Raw genomic sequence first — 18171 nt, 5'->3', positions numbered from 1 at the left:
GAGCTGTTGCTAATGGAAGATTTCCACTGATGCCTACCACTCATGTACTTTGGGCTTTGTAATGAAGACAGCCAGCTTTAGCCAGCGCTCTGAGAGGCTCCATGTCAATGATCCTGAGAGGTGGCACATCTTCCTTGGCTTCCCGCAAATGCAGCATAGCAAGGTGAATCAGTGTTGGGCCTGTAGGTGATAAGAGAGGGGGGTTTCTTTGGATGAAGACAATAAAAAAAAAAACCACTGCCAGATGCCCACGAGCAGTGCTTGCAGGCTGCTGATCTGAACTGATACTCTTGAGGGTCTGTCAGTTTGCTCAGGGAACATCCCCCAAATTGGTTGTCCACCTGGGACTTCTGACCTGCTGTGGTTCCCATTTTTCAGAACAGGATTATGTGCTGGAAGAGATCAAAGTATTCACACAGCGTCCTGGTCAACCTGAAGAGGCATGGGGAAAATGGAAGAAGGGAGGCAGACGTAGCTCAACTACAAGCTGAGTGGCACTGAGCGGATGCCATAGCCCCCTTTCCTTCCCTCTTAATTTGAAGTCCTTTACAGCAAGGAGTGGGAATTGCCCTGCTCCATCTGATTTGAGCTGGAAAGGCATGGTGCCTGCACAAGAAGAGGTTAGATCATGAACAGTAAGGAGAATACAGATAGAGGGTTAACTCTTGGTTGTTCTTTACAAACAGTGAATGAGAAGGCAAAACCAGATGTTTTCGGGTACCAAGTTTAAGACAAAAGTACTCTACACTGTTGAAAATTACTCCATGGATGTGAAAGCCCTTTCAGTGGAAAAAAAGGGCTGTAAAACATGCAAACATGTAAAACATGCACCAGGAAATCTCTAAGTCAGAGACTGATGGGAGCTGGAGGACAGGTGGAGGAAATATTACTCAGTGTTCATCTCATTCCTTTGACCTTTCCTTAGGCATTTGCTGTTGTCAGAGTCTGGCTACTGGGTTAACATGCCCTTTGGTCCGTGTTGGCTAACAGTTTGCAGCTGAAGTGCTTTGGGTAGCTCATACCCGAGGCTGGACAAACGCGCGGACGCACGGAGCATCTTGGAGAACGGCAGGCAAGGTAAGCAACGGCGCATCGCCAGGGACGTGTGAGGTGGCAGCGCCGACTGAGCGCACCCAGAAGGAATTGCCAAGCAGCTGGTACTTCATATGCTTTGTGGAGAATCCCGTCTCCAGCTCTCATTTCAAATTACCTTTCTTTGCTACAGCTCGCTTACAAAGTGGTCTCCTTAACCTCTTGTGAAAATGTGAAAAGGTTTTTGGTTGATTATGGTATTATATTGGCAAATGGCTGCAGGAAGTTTTTAAATTTCAGACTTTCACCTAGAAAGATGAAACATGATAAAATGAGCCTAAAAAAGGTCAGGAAATGAATTTTGTATTTTATTGTGAATAGCAGAAATCTAGTGCCTTCAGGGATCAAATTCCACGTGCCGTTTTAAGAATTGCCTTTCCATCCAAAACTGCTACAGACATAAACCCATAAGAATCAGCATTCGCAATAGCCTCTTAGGTAGCAGGTGGCGTCTTTGACAGTCTCGTGTCTCTTCGTTGCACAGTCGCTAAGGACAGTCTTTGAGAGTTCACATAGACTTCTGAAGAAAACAAGTTTTTATGGACTTCTGAAAACATGCCGTGGAATCCTAATCCATTAGCTTGAAAGCGACCATCTTTGTGCTGCATCTGAATTTAGACCTTCATTAGCAGTGCTTGGAGAAAGGCTTGTATGAGCTGAATATCCTCACCGGGCACAAAGAGGGTCCTGGTTCGAGATGGGGCACCCTGGGCTCCGTTGCTAGAGAAAGGAGGACAAAAAGGGGAAGCGGCTTTTGCAACCTGGGAACTCCTGCACCGTGGGATTGGTGGGAACCGGCCCCACCGTTTTTGTTAGTGCCAGGGCTATACTTTTGTGATACATTTCATATGGATGAAAACAACTTCTGGCAATGAAGCTGAAGACATGCCCAGCCTGTGTGGAGCAGAACTGAGCCTGGCAGGAGTGAGCAATGCCCTTGAAGCAAGGACCGTTGAGTGACTTTCCAGAAAGATTAAAAAAAAAAAAAAAAAAAAAAGAAAAGCATTTACTTTAACATTGAGAGGAAAAGAATATATTATTTGGGCCTGGCCAAATAAAAGGTCATTTCGTGGGGGACACAAAGGGTGGGCCCAAATCCATGTGAGTTGAACACGACCTTTTAGCCTGCTCACTCTGTTCTGGCTTTGCCTGAATATTTGCATCGGAGGTGGCATTCGCGTCAGCCTCGCTCCCTGCGTCTGCAAAGGCTGGAGCAAGAGTAGCCACAAATGTGCGTTAGGCATTTTGTTGAGCTGGGGCTGTGATGTGTGAAGAGCTGTTAGTGAGCTGATGCTTTCTGTTTTGTCAGGGGCTGCCTTTCAGGACAGGGGAGGCTTACCACTCTTGCCCCTCGCAGGAAAGATCTGGGGGGACTGTACGTACAGAAGAGGCTGTCTGAGCATAAGGTACCCACAGAGAAAATGCTTCTGCATCTGGTTCTCTGTATGGTACGGTTATTTCTGTGTTCACCTATACATAGCAGCCCACCGCTTTTTTATCCGTGGGAAGTGGCCTTCCCTTTCCCAGCGGACCAGCCCCTGCTGGCCCGGCTTCCCTCGCGGGAGGGCTCCAGCCCTGCGTCCTGCTGGCAGCTCTGTCGTCTTTGACTGGGTGCCCGGGAGCACAAGTTTCCTTAGGAAAGCCAGAGATGGCAGCAAGACAGGTTTCCTGCCGGTTCCCTCGTTCCAGTTTCCTCCTTTTGGCAGAACAGAATTTGATTTTTTTTTTTTCTCGCGATTATTATGGGCTGCAAAGAACAGCTCTTAAATTAGCCCTGAGGAGGTGGAAAGGTAGAGAAAGCTCGCTGCGGGGAGTTTGGTCTGACGCATGTAATAAGCACAAGCTTGACTGATGAACCCTGTCATATGCACAGCCCTCCCTTCACTTTGTTTTTGTTGTTCTAATTAACTTTTGGCAGCTGTGCCGAACACAAGTCCTGCGTCTTTTTCCAACTGCTGCTGCAAAGTTACAGCGAAGCTCTTTGGCCAGAGCTTGACTTGGGAGGCTCGGGTCCATCCAGGGAGCATCCCGTGAAACTCAAGGCCTGTGTGAAGGTGCCAAAAGTCCAAAACGTCCCACCATAGTGACCCTTTATCACCCTTTCCTAAAACACTCCCGCTCCATCTTCTCCCCACTGCTTTGCGCAGCTCTGAGGCACCTACAAATCTGCTGCTGTTCTTGCTGCTCGTTTGGGACGCTCGTGTGCTGTTTGGCCGGGGATGCTCTCGCTGGACGTGCACAGAAGCAAGCACTTGCGGAGCGCGGCTGGGGGAGCCGGGAAGGGCAGAGCTGGGCCCGCCGGCCGTGCTGTGCCGACGTGCACCCGTGTGGATAAGGGCCTGGCGTGTGTGACGCTGGCCCCTCCACCGGTGCCTCTGAAGGCTGTCCCTCTTGGGGGGGGACTGCTCCTCAGCCCCGGGGACTGTGGAGCACTTGCGTTGCTCCAAACTACCTGAAAGGAGGGTGTAGAGAGGTGGGGGTCGGTCTCTTCTCCCAGGTAACAAGTGATAGGATGAGAGGAAATGGCCTCAAGTTTTAGACTGGATCTTAGGAAATTTTTCTTCACCGAGAGGGTTATCAAGCATTGGAACAGGCTGCCCAGGGAAGTGGTGGAGTCACCATCCCTGGAGGTATTTAAAGGACGTTTGGATGAGGTGCTTGGGGACATGGTGTAGTGGTGGTCTTGGCAGTGTTAGGTTTATGGTTGGACTCGATGATCTTAAAGGTCTTTTCCAACCTATACGATTCTGTGATTCTGTGAAACTGACAGGATGCCCCTGGGTTGTCCTGTGGTCCCTGCGGGGGTGAAAGCATCCAGAGCATCTAACTGGTGGGGAGGGAGGACAGGCAGCACACAACCCCCTTCGTGCCCTGCAGCATCGATGGGCAAAGCAGGATTTAAGTTGCCTGCCCAGGGAGTGGCGTGCCCTCCGCTGAGTGCCTCAGCCGCACAGCCCCGAGGGGCTGACAGGAGGGAAGGGCAACTCTTGGACCAGACTGTAGATCCCCTAGACTCCAGATAAGATGTTATTCTTTGTTTTCAATGAGGGAAGATGACTTTGCAACCACCCGTCTTTAAGTAAATCTGTCTTAAGGAGATAGAGCTGCTCACGTGTTCCTGGGTGCTTCAGCCTTTGCGTAGGGGCCCGAAGAACAGCAGCAACAGCAAATCTCATCCACTGCTGATTTTCATTAACCACATGAGAAACTGGGTTAAGCTACCTCAGGCACTAAAATCCTGCAGGCTACCGCGAGGCTGTCATTGCTAGAGAGGCTCTGTCAGCTGGGAAGGGGCACTGCTGTCTCGCACCAATGAACCTAACGATGTTATTTATAACTCCTCGTTGTTTGAAAAGAATGAGTAAGAGGAAATTCTTTCTTTCTCTCTTTCTGTTCTAGTTTTCTCCCTTCTGGGTAGCGTCAAAGTGATGTGGTTATTTGCAGCACAGAGGCAGAGCTGGTCGGGACCAGGAGCTGTAAAACTGAGGAGACAACGGGGGGGCGAGCACATGGAGAGAAGGGAGGGTCTGGCTGGTCTGGCGTATCTGGTGCTGGATAACCTTACGCACAGGCATGAGGTTGGGTCCCCGCCTACGTAGCTGCAGGGCAGGATTTCCAGCACTGCTGCAGTTGGGGCTGTAGCAGGGCAGCTCCCTTGCAGCCCAGTTTTGCCAGGCACCCGGTCTCCCTTGCTCAGAGGGTGCCTGGTCATCACCCCTGCAGGCTGCTCTGCTGGGAAGTGATCGGAGAAACGTCCGTCCCAGTGCCCTGCCAGCTGTTCGTGATACGCGGTTTACAACTGGTCTGCTGAACCACCCTGCCTCTATAGATGTTTCCATTGAAATTTGGTGGTGATGTTATTGGACAAATCACAAGAAACAGGTCGTCCGTGGTAGCCTGTGGGAACAAAAGTTCGGGAACCTCTTTTGCTTATTGCACGAGCAATGGAAAGCTGTTGCTGGCACCCACTGAGTCCACTCGAGTGTCTACGCTTGGTGTGCGTGTACTTGCCACAGGCCAGGGGGAAGGCAGGTCTATTTTACGCAATGTAAAAGCAGCTTCTAAAATGACTGTAGTGTACAGTGCCTTGAAATTGGCTGCTGTCACCCCAGGTAAGAGAGAGGATGCTGCTGAATATGGATGATTTGTTTAAACTATCTAATGTCTGTTTATTGCATTGGCCAAGACCCCTGTAAGGAATACAGATGTTTAGCAGCTGGTCTGGGTCCAGCTGAAGCACCTTTCAGATACGTCAGAGCTTCTCTAGTCCAGGGTCACATGCACCAAGCTCCTGGCTGCAGGAACGAATTGTCTCGGTTAAAAGTGCTAGGATCTCTCACATAAGTTTGTTAAACCTGACTTGCAGTATTTAATAGCACTGATTGCTCAGTCTGGCTGTGGACTGTGGGTCATCATCTGTGTTCAGTTTAGTAACTACTCGACATTATCTGGTGTCTGAAAAGACAGAAACTGTGGAACGCTGCAGTGGCACTTTCGAAATTGCTTTTCTGAACAGAGCAGTACTCTATCTGCCCCATATTAATCATGGGATAGGAATAAAAAAAGGTGATTATTTGAACACAAAAATGTTATGCTAAGGTAGTTGTTGGGAAGCCTCTTCCATCCAGTCTCTGAAGTAGCTCTGTACCAGGTGGTAGTGGGTTGTTGGGCACACTGATGGAGAGGACTGAAAAAAGACGCATCAGAGAGACAACAAGAAGAAAAACAGCGTGTACAAACTGGAGGAAAGCTGACAGGTACAGAATTACATTTATCGTTGCAAGTGTTGGATGGTGACTTTCTTCTGTGGCTGGGTGGAGGTACAGTTGCTTATGTTCAGAGACCAGCTTTTTCAGTCCAAATGTTCGAGAGAGATATATGTACGTTAATTCATGTATTTGTCTTTATCTCCAACAGTTTTGGTGTTAAAAGGCTTTGGGATACAGATAGACTGTAGGCCATGAACCTTTCCAATTCCCGAGAGTGATTTGCAATTTATTCTGGCATGGCTGGCTGCAGATGCTAACCCTATTCACAACAAATTAAAGAAATGTCTCTCCCCTCCTCCCCTTTCCCTCATAACTTTCCATTTTTGTAGATTATTATTTGGCATCGTTGTACCTGGCTGCTGGAAGCTTGACGAGATTCTCCTTTTTAAAAAAAAAAAAAAAAAAAAAATTGTGTCTGTCCAGAACAGATGAAAGTGGTTTGCTTTCGCTGTTTTCCCAAAGGCTACGAGACAATGCTGCGATTTTAAATCCTGCCTTGTTGTTCTTGGGGAGTCCAAATCTGGCAGAAGGAACATCTAACCCTTCTTTTAAGGTTAAGGTCCAGCCCCGAGTCACAGAAGTATGCCAAGGAGCGTATTTTGGCTTGTTGCGCCTCAGCGTGTTCACGTCACAGCTGGCAGCAGCTGCCTCCGGGGCAGTGCGGGGCGAGGGCAGGTGAGCCTGTCTGCTCAGGGGAGGCTTTTCTCATCCAGGTTTGTGGACCACCAGTTCCCCATGAGCCTGAGAACTTGCTTTGCTAGCGGTCTTGCTTCTTGGCTGAAGGATTTCAGGTTCCCAGGCAAAACCTTTAACAGGAAACAAATTCTGCACAGAAAGGCTAAAGCTGGTAAAATACCCGAATCCCGTGCCAGTATCGCTGGGGATGTCAGCGCGGGCATTCCTGGGGAATCCCGTCCAAGCCCTCACCGCGGGCGGTGGGAACAGCAGAAGAGGGAAAGAGGTCTCTGGCTCCTCAATTCTCATCGCCTTTTGCCTTTTGTTTTCTTAAACTCTCATTCCCCAAACGGAAACTGCGGCTGGCTGCGCATCTGACCTGTGCTGTAATCTAAGGAAACTGGAGCGCGGAGACGGTCTCTGAAGAGAGCTGAGATGGCTTTGCTTTGCAGGGGTCTGATGAGATGCGGTTCGTTACTGTGGGTAAAGTGCTTTTTCAAGTCTCGGATGAAGCCGCTTTCAGAGTGCCTGTGCTTTGACTTAGTGATGGCTGGGGGTATCCTTCTCTGCAGCGTCTGTGACTTGGCACTTTTTTCTCTCTGCTCCTCTCTGGGGATGAAGGAGCAAGTGGAGCAGGATATTAGAAAACACTGCAAAATGGAATGTTAAGTTTGGCTTAATTAAGAAAGACTACATTGCTGGAATTATTAATTGCAAATTCTCTTGAGAATAATTTCACAGGAGATTGAGTTACTGCGGGCCCTGCCCTGATCTGAATGGATGGCATTGTTTTAAATGACAGCGCTGAGGTTACGTGTGTGCGTGTCTCGGTGTTAATCAGATCCTGGATTTCATAATTTCACAAATTAAATTCCTTGTTTTGTTCAATTAGCGTGTTAAAGATGATTCACATTGCTTCTCGCAACTCTGACCATGTAGCCTGATTACACACGGCATTAGCTCCGGTCATAGCGTGACCAGGGAGCAAAGCGATGTGCTGCTGGGGGTGGCTCTCCAACCACGACAGTGAACTGGGAGAAAGTCTCATTGGTTTATGACACAGCCGAGCATCTTGACTGGTGTGCGGCTGGTCCCACTGCAGGGGCCTGTGATGGGCTCCTTAGGCCCCTCCTGCCTCTGCGTGCCTATGGGGGATGTATGGAGCCACCTGTGGGTGCAGGTGCTGTGCATGGCTGGCGGCATCGCAGGGAGCCCTGCCACCAGAGAGGGTGTGTTCGTGCCCATCCATCACGCCGATGAGGCACCCACACGTTTCCAGCACTTGTTTGGGATGAGCCAGCCTCCACTGTGTGCTGCAGGCTGTGGTTTGATCGCTTCTTGATCTTGGATGTGATGTCTCAAAGTAGAAACCTGTGAGTTCCTCCCCAACTACTCAGCAGTGACCGTTGTGGTGCAAAAAATACAAGGCGTAGGAGAAAAGGAACCTGCTTCTTGGAGGAGCTGGTTGTGTGAAGGGTCCAGACTGCCTTTTAGATCACACTGTCTTTCAGACCAGCACATTAAGGGTTGTTGATTCAGCTACCTGTATGTTGAAAAGATTTCTGAGAGCTCAGAGGTGTTGAATGTTCCTGAATCCCTTCCCCTCCCCTTTTTTGATACTAGCTGAGAAACCTAAGAAAAATAGTCACCTACTACAGGCTGGGTCCATAGAAATATTAAATAGCTAAGGTCAAGGGGCTTGCTGCTGGTCGCTTCTGCTAATGTTTAATAAAGCATTCCCTGAAAATCCGGATTTTTCTTTGGACAACTTAGATGCCAACTAAATTTCTTCCTGTGGAAAACAGAAGTTACTAGGAAGAAATACCCTAAGCAGCATCCTGAGCACGTTAAGACACGGCGGACAGCTGACACATCACAGCAAGAGCTCAGTGCTGAGCCCCACTAGCCCATACCTGGAGAATGCTCGGCAGCCTGCTCCCTGGTGTACGGCCCTGCGGCCATGGGGGAATGAGGAACACGGGTCCAAGGCCTGGGGGAAATCTTTATCGTGATTGTTGGCAAAGACCCACTGTGGTCCCACTTAGGTGTTCTCCTGCAAGGTTTCTGCTCCCTTTGTGGATTAAGGTTTAAACCAGGTCATAGACTTGGAGCTGTGAAACAGAGGTCACCCATCCGCAGATGATGCGTGTTTCGCCTGCAAATGCCACTTATTTGGCAGGCAGGCCATGGTTTCGGTGGGTACCGCTGGTGGTACAGACCAACCTTGCAAGGAAGAGGGCTGGTACCGTTCAGCAGAGAGACTGGAGAGCTGGGACAGCTGCCCGTGTCCTCGCGTCCACCCCTCCCTGCCCGGGGGCGGCTGGGAAGCATCGCTTGTGGGTGTTGGGAGGGCACGGGGGGGACAGCAGTCCCCTTTCCTATGCCTGTGCGCAGGCTGCATCGAAAGGCTTTTTAAACTCAGTTCTTTCTAAAGAAAATGCCTTTGTACTCAATGGCTGGATAAAGATGTCAGGCTTTTGCCTCTAATGGTCTTAGAGTGAGAACCTGTAATTTATCTAGCAGTGTTTTCTACACATCCTGTCACCTACACACCCAGATCACCAAGCATCTTCCCCACCTATTCCAGAAAAGAACGAGACAGAAAAGCACCCAGTAATATATCTGACTGTATTTCAAAGTTGTTGATTGTAAACAAACTTTGTTGAAGAAATAAAATCACATGACAAGATATCAGAGTGATACTATAAATCCATTTTGTCATTGTTGCCACACTTCACATTTTTGGAACTCAGAATTCAGCTCATGGTGTACAAAACTTGTAAAAATTTATTGCAAGCGTGCCTTTGTGTAGAACAAAACCGGTGTCACAAAAGTAGTTCCCTGTCCCATGCAGAAACACAGCTGTGTATCTCTTACTGGGGAGAGGTAACACACCTGCATTTCCTGAAAGACTTGGCTGTTACAAATTGCTCTGAGTTTTAAAAAAAAAAAAAAGAAAAGAAAAAAAAGAAAAAAAAAGCAATTGCAGCGTATGCTTTACCTCTGGACTTTACATTTTCAACAGAAATCTTCAGAATTATAAAGAATATGGAACTTTGCAACAGAACCGCAGTCGCTGATGTTGTGAGCACAGCCCAACAGTTGTCTTGAAAGCACTCGGCCAGCTAAGGCCCGTCTTTGCGTTTGGTACCGTCACTGCATTTGATGGAATGTAAGTTGCACATCTTGAAAATAAATGAAAAAGAAACGTAGAGGGGGAGATTCCTTTTCCAGAATCCCCAGTGTTCCTGTGTCTACAGTGGCGCTTCCTCAGACTGTCGCGTCCATGCTGTGCTGACACGCAGCACTGCTTTGACTCCAAGGTCGATGACTCCTGAACATGGATAGTACAAGGAAAGGCAGGGAGTGAGGCATGTAGCTAAAGCAGGGTTCATGTTGCTAAAGCAGCTGTGCAGACTGGTTGTGTTAAACATCAGCCTTCTCTCTTTAATTCAAAGGCAGTGGGGGGGGTACACATGCTGGAAAGATGAGTTAGAAGGGATCACCTGGCTCCTCTCCCTCTGCATGCCCAGCCTCTGAACTTTCCTCTGCCTCCTCAAACCTGCTGTTCCCCTTAAACATCTCTTTGTATCAGGCTGTGCTGATCAGCCTCACCTATATGGGATCCGATTAACCTCTGGCATAAATCTGAGTTTTGCTATCTCTAATCTCACCCCAGACCATGGGGTCAATTATTTTTAATTTCATTACTGAAATGCCAGGCAAAGGTTTGTCTTATAACTAGAAGAAAAATCCACATTGCAAAAGTAAGTCCAAGAGACCTGCAATTTGTTTTCCATCAAATGAGTAACTCTGTTTCATAGAGAGGTGCGAATTGTTCAGGAGTCACGTTTTGCATACACCTTGACACGGATTAATTGGAGAACAAGACCACAAAGTTACTTTGACACCAAGTGGGTTGGGGCTCTGGACAGATGAACCTAGTGTACTGAGCTTTGCTTTTTGGTTTCTTAGGCTTTTGATAACTAGTGAAAACAAGATAAAATGCTCTGTTTGAAAGCCAGAGCATGCTGTAAATACTTGAAGAGTAAAAGCATTTGCCAGCTGCTTTATTTTAGAAATAGAGTTGCCAGGGCTGGGAGCAAACTTTATGGGCCTGGCATCTTCCCTTCCCTAGTACAACTTAATATGGCTCCCTCCAGAGCCCCTGTAATGACTAGGTATGAGACTAGCTTGACTATGAAGTCTGTTTGACCACGGAACTTGGATCCCAAATTGCACTCATCTCTCCCCTCTTTGTTTATCCAAAGAGGTCCTGTACATCATGGCCCTGCAGGACAGCACTATGGTCCTTTCCCACTAGGTTCTTCATCCAGGTCCCCCACGCCTTCAAAGGTTGTTGCAGTTACATCAAATGAGCACTTTTGCAGAGTGATGTTTTCATGGCAAGATTTTTGCACTACACATTGTGTGGACCACCTTGACACCTAATACAAGCAATTATTACTTCAGAAGAGTGATACAAAAGAGATTTACCACTTAAGGCCTTTTTGTGATACCTAACAGTAGTTCACCAGACCCATCAGAGTTAAAGGGTTTAAAAAAAAAAACAAAAAAACCAAAAACAAACCAAAAAACCCCCCAGACCATGTCAAAGGCCCCTCTTTGACAGCAATCCAGAGCTGAAGAATATTACAGCCATTCCAATGGGAGCAGTGGGTGTGGTGATGCTGATACCTGTTTTGGGTCCATAGGCACCTCACAGGGCAGCACTAATGGGGCAAAGCAGGCAACACCTTCACAGTGATTGCAATTAATAGAGGCTTCAGAAACAATACCCTGTTTCATCTGAGATTTGCAAAACAGCAGAAAGGATCAGCAAAGCAATACTATAAAAGTAAACTGAAAGGCCAACTCTGTGTTGTCACCTCTTCCAGCCTGACCAAGAACATGCAGGATGATTTGGATGTGCTCTAAATCCATGGAACGAGGGAAGCAAAGGAAAGCGTAGGGCAGGAAACTGCTCCAGGGCTAGATTTCTGAAGACACAGAGCCATCTCTCAAAAGAAGAGGAAGAAACCCTTTTTGTACAAAGCACGGATATTCTCAACTGCTCCCCAACAGTGAGATGCTGCTGATGATATGGGGGCTTTTCCAGTTCGTAATGCTTCTGGAAACAAAGGTAGGTTTGGGAAGAACTGTTACAAGAAAGAATATGTAGCACTGGTGATAGGCTTGCATTTGGGCAGATGATGACATGATCTGTCTGTGCAAAATTTCCTAGTTAATGATAGGCCAAATATATCCATGTTTTGAGCTTAGAGTTCCTTGCCTTTGGGAAACATTGCTAACTGTCCTTTGACACGTGAATGTTTTTCTCAAGCAGATTGAGATGAGCTCTTGTCAGGCCTAGCAAAAAGAAAGTGCCATGGCAAACTCCACAACAGAGATGGATGGAAGACTTCATATTCCATCTGAGCCCCAGTGACTTTTCTCAAGTCAGTCTTAGTAATTATTTGTCTGAATTTCACATTGATTACTGGACTACAGCAGAGCTTCAGATTCTCCATTTATCTCCTCTAAGCTCCTCTAGGCAGGCTGGGCTGCAATGCTTTATCCAGTTTTCTCTTACCTTCAGCACAACCTGGTTTTGACTCATACCGGCCTATATGGAGTAAGGAACCTGTGCTGACAAAGTCCCACAGCCCTTTCATTTCTAGTTTGGAAAAGTGCATTGGAACAAGAACCAAGTCACTGAAAATGCAGAACATGGACTTAGTCAGCAGGAGTGCAAACTCCACTTTACAGTTTCATCACCCCCTTACCGGTGCTGTGCCTTGGTGTCTGATTAGGGAAGGGGAAGCTCCTATTTGAGGAGCTAATGATGTCTCTTGAGTGCTGAGGTTGTTAAAGCACTTTGCAATCCTTGCATGGAAAGTAGCACAGATGTGCAGAATTATCAGTGCAGCATAATCACTCACTCATCAATAAATCAGCTCCAGGACTAGGGGACTAAGACTTGTAAGACTGAGATATTGGAGGCTTCTTTCACTACTCACCAGCTCAAGACAGACTACTAAATACATGTTAGAAGTAGAAAAACTCTTCAGCCAAAAAAAAAAAAAGCCATGGAAGTGTAGCTGAAGGCAAGAATGAGAATGCTGTTTTGAGTTGCTGTCCTTAATGTCAGTCTGGAAACAGCTAAATTCATTTTTCTCTAGGAAGTGTCTGAAGAAAACTAAGTTGTTCCCATTAGGGACACTGAAACCTCTATAAATTTGGATTCTTGGACTACCTTGTAAATGCAGAAGGGCTGTGGCTAGAGAATAGGAATGGAAAACAGAGATGAGATTTCTTTAAATTGTGCCTTAATGTCAAGTGCACAAATGGGCTGAAGTAAAAAGTGGCAGCGTTTCTGCAAGCCCTTGAAACATTTTTCAACTGAGAGAACAGCAGTGGAAACCATTTCACAGTGGCTTCTAAGCTCTAGTGAGTGTTATATTACACACTGGGAAAAGAAATGGTTTCCAAGAATGGATTGTGGCAGGACAGACATTTCTTGAAAGAAGTACTGTGCATAGAAGGTGGTCAGTATGTCTTGCTGATGGTCTCAGTTCTTTGAAACAAAAGTTTGCATACCATAAATAAGTCATTTTCAGTTTTCAGAAGTATGTGTGAATGAAAATTCAATTCAGCAGGAGATAAATGAGCCTTCCTGCTCCCTTGTCTACTTTAGCTTCAAACTTTTCTTTCCTGGAAAAAATTGAGAGACCTGGTTGGCATTTCCACTGCATTTTAACTACTGCTGAGCTTTAAGATCTCTTACCCAGATTGTCTCAAGGCTACAAAAAATAAAACAAAACCCAAAACAACCCAAACTTGCTATTGTTTCACAAGCCATTGCACAATTAACACACACACGCACACTATAACTAGCATCCTTGCACTACTTTGAGACTAACCCCTTTTTGTTCCTTTAACTAGGGAGAAGCTTTAATGTTACAGGCAAGTGGGGAACCAAATCTGAGTAAGCCAGTTTGCAGTAAAGGAAATGCTACAAAAGCGGAGCTGCAGTTAAACTTTTGCCTTTTAAAAGTGTTTCAGTTTCTTCCTTAATTATTTTGCCTCATTTGTAGTGACATAGAGAAAGTGCAAGATGCTTTTTCAACAAGGAGAAATCTTAACTTTCCCCAACCCTATCCACTCCCAGTCAATAAATGGAGAAAATGAGGTGGAATAGTCATCTGTAGATATAGACTATGCTTTGGTGGCTTTTGCTTGTTGGCTTCGAGAGCCAAAATTCAGGCATTTTGTACATATAAATATATATAAATATTTTTGCTTATTTATGGAATGTTTGTACATGTTTACGGCACCAGTTCAAAATGATGAGCGATGGTTAAGGCTAAGAAAATGAAATTCATTGCAAAGCTATAATTTTGTCTTCATTTTTCTCCTTTACAAAGGAGACTAAAGCATCTTCCCTGTAATAGTCAGCCACTGCGTAATCCCCCGTCAACTCCAATTCTAGGGAAAACTACTCAGGACCCAGTCCCTGAGGCAAAAAGCTAGGACCTTATGATTTTAGCTCAAGTAATCCACATAATTAACAGCACACGTTAGTGGAAAATTAAACATTCCAAGGCCTTGGACCTACTGTCACCTGAAAAAGAAAAGGCATTTTTCTGTACGAGATGGTCTAGATCCAAGCCTTTAAGCATACATAGTAATGTAACAATTGGCCAAGGGCTCCAGATCTGCCTTGGGGGCTACGACATAGCTGGAGAGTGCTATGCTTACTCCTCAGAAGTGCCAAGTGGCTCTTAGGAGGTCCTCCAAACCTCTCCATCTCTGCTGGGGGCATGGGCATCTTGCAAATGCTCCAGCATTGCAGGGGAACGCAAGGAAGCTGGACTCCCCGCAGCTACTGTTCATTCAAGCTGCCCCATCAGCAAAGTTCCAGCCAGACCTTTCCCTACTGCCCCAATTTTGACTACCACAGAAATTTACAGGACTGGCGTTGTCTGAAGCAGGGAGCTAACACTAAGAACACCATTTGCCTTCAGGTACCTCTGTGAAGTTTCCTAAAAAAAAAGGAAACCGTGGGCTTATACTGCTGAACATTCATTTTTCGTGCTAGCTCCTCTCCCCCTTTGAATACTTAGAAAACTGACAAGAACCAGCTACTGCGCACACTCAGTCTGAAGAGGGGGCGTTGTCTCAGTTCTCTGGAGGGACAAGAAGTTTTGAACTCATCCTTGGGCTCCTATGCAGACTGGCATAGCCAAGGACTAGGGTGGTACAAACCCTCTCCTTCCTTTTGAGACTAGCAGGTCTCAATGCACAAGGTTTTGTCCTTTCTCATGCATTTCCTGAATGGAGACCTTGTGGACTGAGAAGTTAAAACAGATGCTTAGGAAACCCACTGCTGTACATCGTGCAGCTGGCGGGCAGAGCAGGATATATGGGACAGTCTCCAGCCTGTATTGCAAGCAGAACCACCATGGAGTTGGCGATCCCCTTAGTCTCCCTGCAACCAGGTGAGATCTGCCTCTAAGTCTACTCCAAAAAATAAGACTTTGGTCAAAACAGAAAGATGTCAGTGCAAGGATGCTCTTTGGGCTAGCCAGCAATTTACTAACCCCTGCTGGATTCTTCTTCTGCTATGATTTACATGCTATGCATTTGCACATCACATAACGATGAAATCTGGGGAGTTCTAAAATTCATGTTGGTTACCCTCGATTGTCTCTTGCCAGATAGATACATACAACCTGGTAAGGTTTACACTGACAAAGAAATCAATCAATCAATCAATCACTCCATTCCTCTTGAATCAACCCAAGTCACTCTTCGGTAAAACTTTTCAGGCTTGGGGACCTAAAACCAGCTGGTCCTCTAAGCAACATGGTTTCTGCCCTGCAAGTTAATGCAATTCTGTTTGTGTCCATCACTACTAACCTTTAGAATACAGAGTTTTTTGCTGATTGAGTTGCGGACTGAAATCAATAATGTGTAGAGGGCAGGGTAGTATTTCTCCTGTTTCAATCATACCTCTCTCTCGGCATTGTTTTCCAAAGCTTCAGCGGCCTTCAGATTCCACCAGCACCAAAATGTGGCATTTCAGCCATGGGCACCAGCTCATGACGATGCTTGTCCTCTACGTTGTTACTCAGAACAGGAGAACTCTTTGGGCTTGCTCTGTTTTAGTGAGGTTTAAGGTCTGGTTGTAACTGGACTACTTTTTTTTTGTAAAACACAATGCTATGTTATTTTGCTAAACATGTAATCGCTTAATTACAACTACTGTGACAAGCCTTGAATTCTAACAAGAAGAATTCCTACAGAACACCCCACAGTGATAATGGGAAACATACTGCTATTAGTGACTTATTTTTTTCCCCGACAACTGTGTGCCAAATGAAGTTCTAAAATGGACCAAAAAAGTCTTGAAAGTTACAAAAGGAAAAGAAAGAAATTGTTGTTCCTAAAAACTTAACAGTCCATTACATTAGATTTTAAAGCAATGTTTAAGATACAGTTGAAATCAAGAAAAAATATAATTGTTATACTCCGATTTCTCACCTGTACACTGACCGTGGCAGTTAAGATGTGAGGCAGTATTAGTACTGGTTTACTGACTGTTAATACTTACTGTATTACTCACTGGTTTTTTGTGTAGAAAATCTTTCATCCTGGTTAAAAAAGAAAATCAGTGTAATGTATTTCTATTTTAAATTCATTAATGTATTTGGTTTCTCCTAATTTTGCTGTGTTCTAAACTGGGATCAAATTGCCTTACATTACATTAATAAAAACCAAAAAAAACCAAAAAAGAAAGAAAGAAAGAAAAAGTTTTAACTGGTCCTCAGTTCCTGGCTGCCTGCCTGTGAAGGTTTTGTTTGTCAATACGCTTGCTTCAGTGTTCATGTATCTGAACTGCTTTGCTTAGCACACTGGGACAGCAACGATGCCTTACAGGGTGGCAGGCACTCTCAGCCACAGCCCCTGGTGCAGACTTACGTTGCTTGTCCCAGAATTGAATAACTCCAAGTAAGGTATAGAGTTTTCCGTAATGCCCGCCTAGGACTGCTGAGCTATGTCAGCTTATGACAAGCTCTTAGCCCAAGAGGAACTTTACAAGATGACCCTGTTCAACAAACATTATTGAGAAGACATTTAAGTCTGTTTCTGGCGTACAGATTCCCACAGGGCATTCACATATGCAATTTTGTGTCAACTTCTCCAGTGGCACTTTCTGCAGGACATGTTTACATCCAGCTGCTACTAGGAACAAAGTTTCCACCTCTCTAGTGGCATCACTTGGCATTTTTGGATAAGGACAGCACTGGTGGTGTCACAAGTTCCTCGCTTTGCCGTTCCAGGTGTGGTATCTTCTGCTTACCGTCCACCCCCTGCCTACGCCACCAAGAGCAATGCATCAATGGGAGGGTGAGGTGTCTTCCAAGCCCAGAAGCTCCTTTACAAGTCTTTCACCAAACTGTGCGCGGCTATACCTTGTCACATGGTAGGCCTCTGACATTTTGTAGAGGATGTAGGCATTGTTTATAGCGATGCTGATGGCAAACCAGAATACTTGTTGCCAGGTCTTGTTTGGTTTGTGAGAAATGAAATACCTAAAAAGCCAAGAGAGAAGGGGAGGGAAAAGCACCGTTCAGCCAAACACTTGCAGCTGGGATGCAAGAAATAACCCCAGACAAAGATTCTGCAGTCCCAAAGGGGACACAGGCCCAGGACTTAATAGGTATTAAGTGCAAGTATTATCTTAAGAAATTTTCTACAATGTATTTGACAGTCATTTACAGTTAAGTTCCACACTTTTGGAAATTCCTAGTAGCGTCTAAAAGAACACACTTCCTTGCTCTCAGAAGCAAAACCTCAGCAACACTCTCAGCTCTGTACCACTCCACTTAAGTAAGAGTACTGATACAGACTCCTCGAGGTTACCTGTGACAAACACCCACGTGATGGGAGCTGTGGGTCTGAATCCCTTCCATTTGTAACTTAAAAAAAAGCCTCAGGCACATTACGTTACAGTTTAGGGAAGATTGCTGATGCTTCTCCTCTTGTTTATCTCCATTGCGAGCAAAGAATGATTTCTGCTGCTGTCAACAGTAGGTGGGAGGATGTGGGGGTAGAGCCAGAGCGTGCACTGCTGGTATGTGGAGCACCTCTCCATAAGGCAGAACTAGAAAGGGCTGACATCCTTATATTTAGGTTCTGACTAATTCTAGGATGCCAGAATATTCGCTCTTCAGTCATAAGATTTCCCACTTTCCTACTTTCATTTTTTTAGTAACCATTTAAATCTACTACCTCACCGCTTTTTTGTATTGATTTCCTCAGATCAGATCCCAACATCGGTCTCCAGCAACCACCTCCTCCTCTTTCATCTCTTCTAGTGAATTCTTGCTGCCTTGCCCAGCACTGGCTTGCAAAATCCCTGCTGCTTTTTCTCTCTCTTCAATTTTTAGTTCTTGAAATCTTCTGCACCTCATTGCTATTCCCACAGCCAAGCTTCACCACTGCTATTCTTATTTCTATTTCTCCCTGCTATGTTAAGAGCTAACACTGAGGACTCCAACTGGAATTCAGGAGCCAAAAGATCTACATTCTGCTCTCCTAAATCATCTAGATCATCTTTACATCCACA

General features: G+C 45.8%; 1 protein-coding gene across 2 annotated transcripts in view; it reads right to left on the bottom strand.

Annotated features, from left to right (window-relative positions):
• Window positions 1-5631: 5631 nt before the first annotated feature.
• Window positions 5632-18171, bottom strand: part of PGBD5 (piggyBac transposable element derived 5) — a 79030-nt gene continuing 66490 nt past the window's right edge. The window contains exon 7 of one of the 2 annotated variants that reach the window (XM_075495858.1): window positions 5632-7145. In XM_075495858.1, the coding sequence (XP_075351973.1) occupies window positions 6875-7145 (271 nt within the window). In that variant the 3' untranslated portion in view covers window positions 5632-6874. Of the gene's footprint in view, window positions 7146-9150; window positions 17135-18171 lie in introns of those variants that run through there. The other variant, XM_075495859.1, reaches the window with a different exon arrangement.

Source organism: Mycteria americana, chromosome 3, assembly GCF_035582795.1.
Source record: "Mycteria americana isolate JAX WOST 10 ecotype Jacksonville Zoo and Gardens chromosome 3, USCA_MyAme_1.0, whole genome shotgun sequence".
NCBI lineage: Eukaryota > Metazoa > Chordata > Aves > Ciconiiformes > Ciconiidae > Mycteria > Mycteria americana.
Note: the sequence above shows the minus strand (reverse complement) of the source record. Positions and strands in the feature narration are given on the sequence as shown.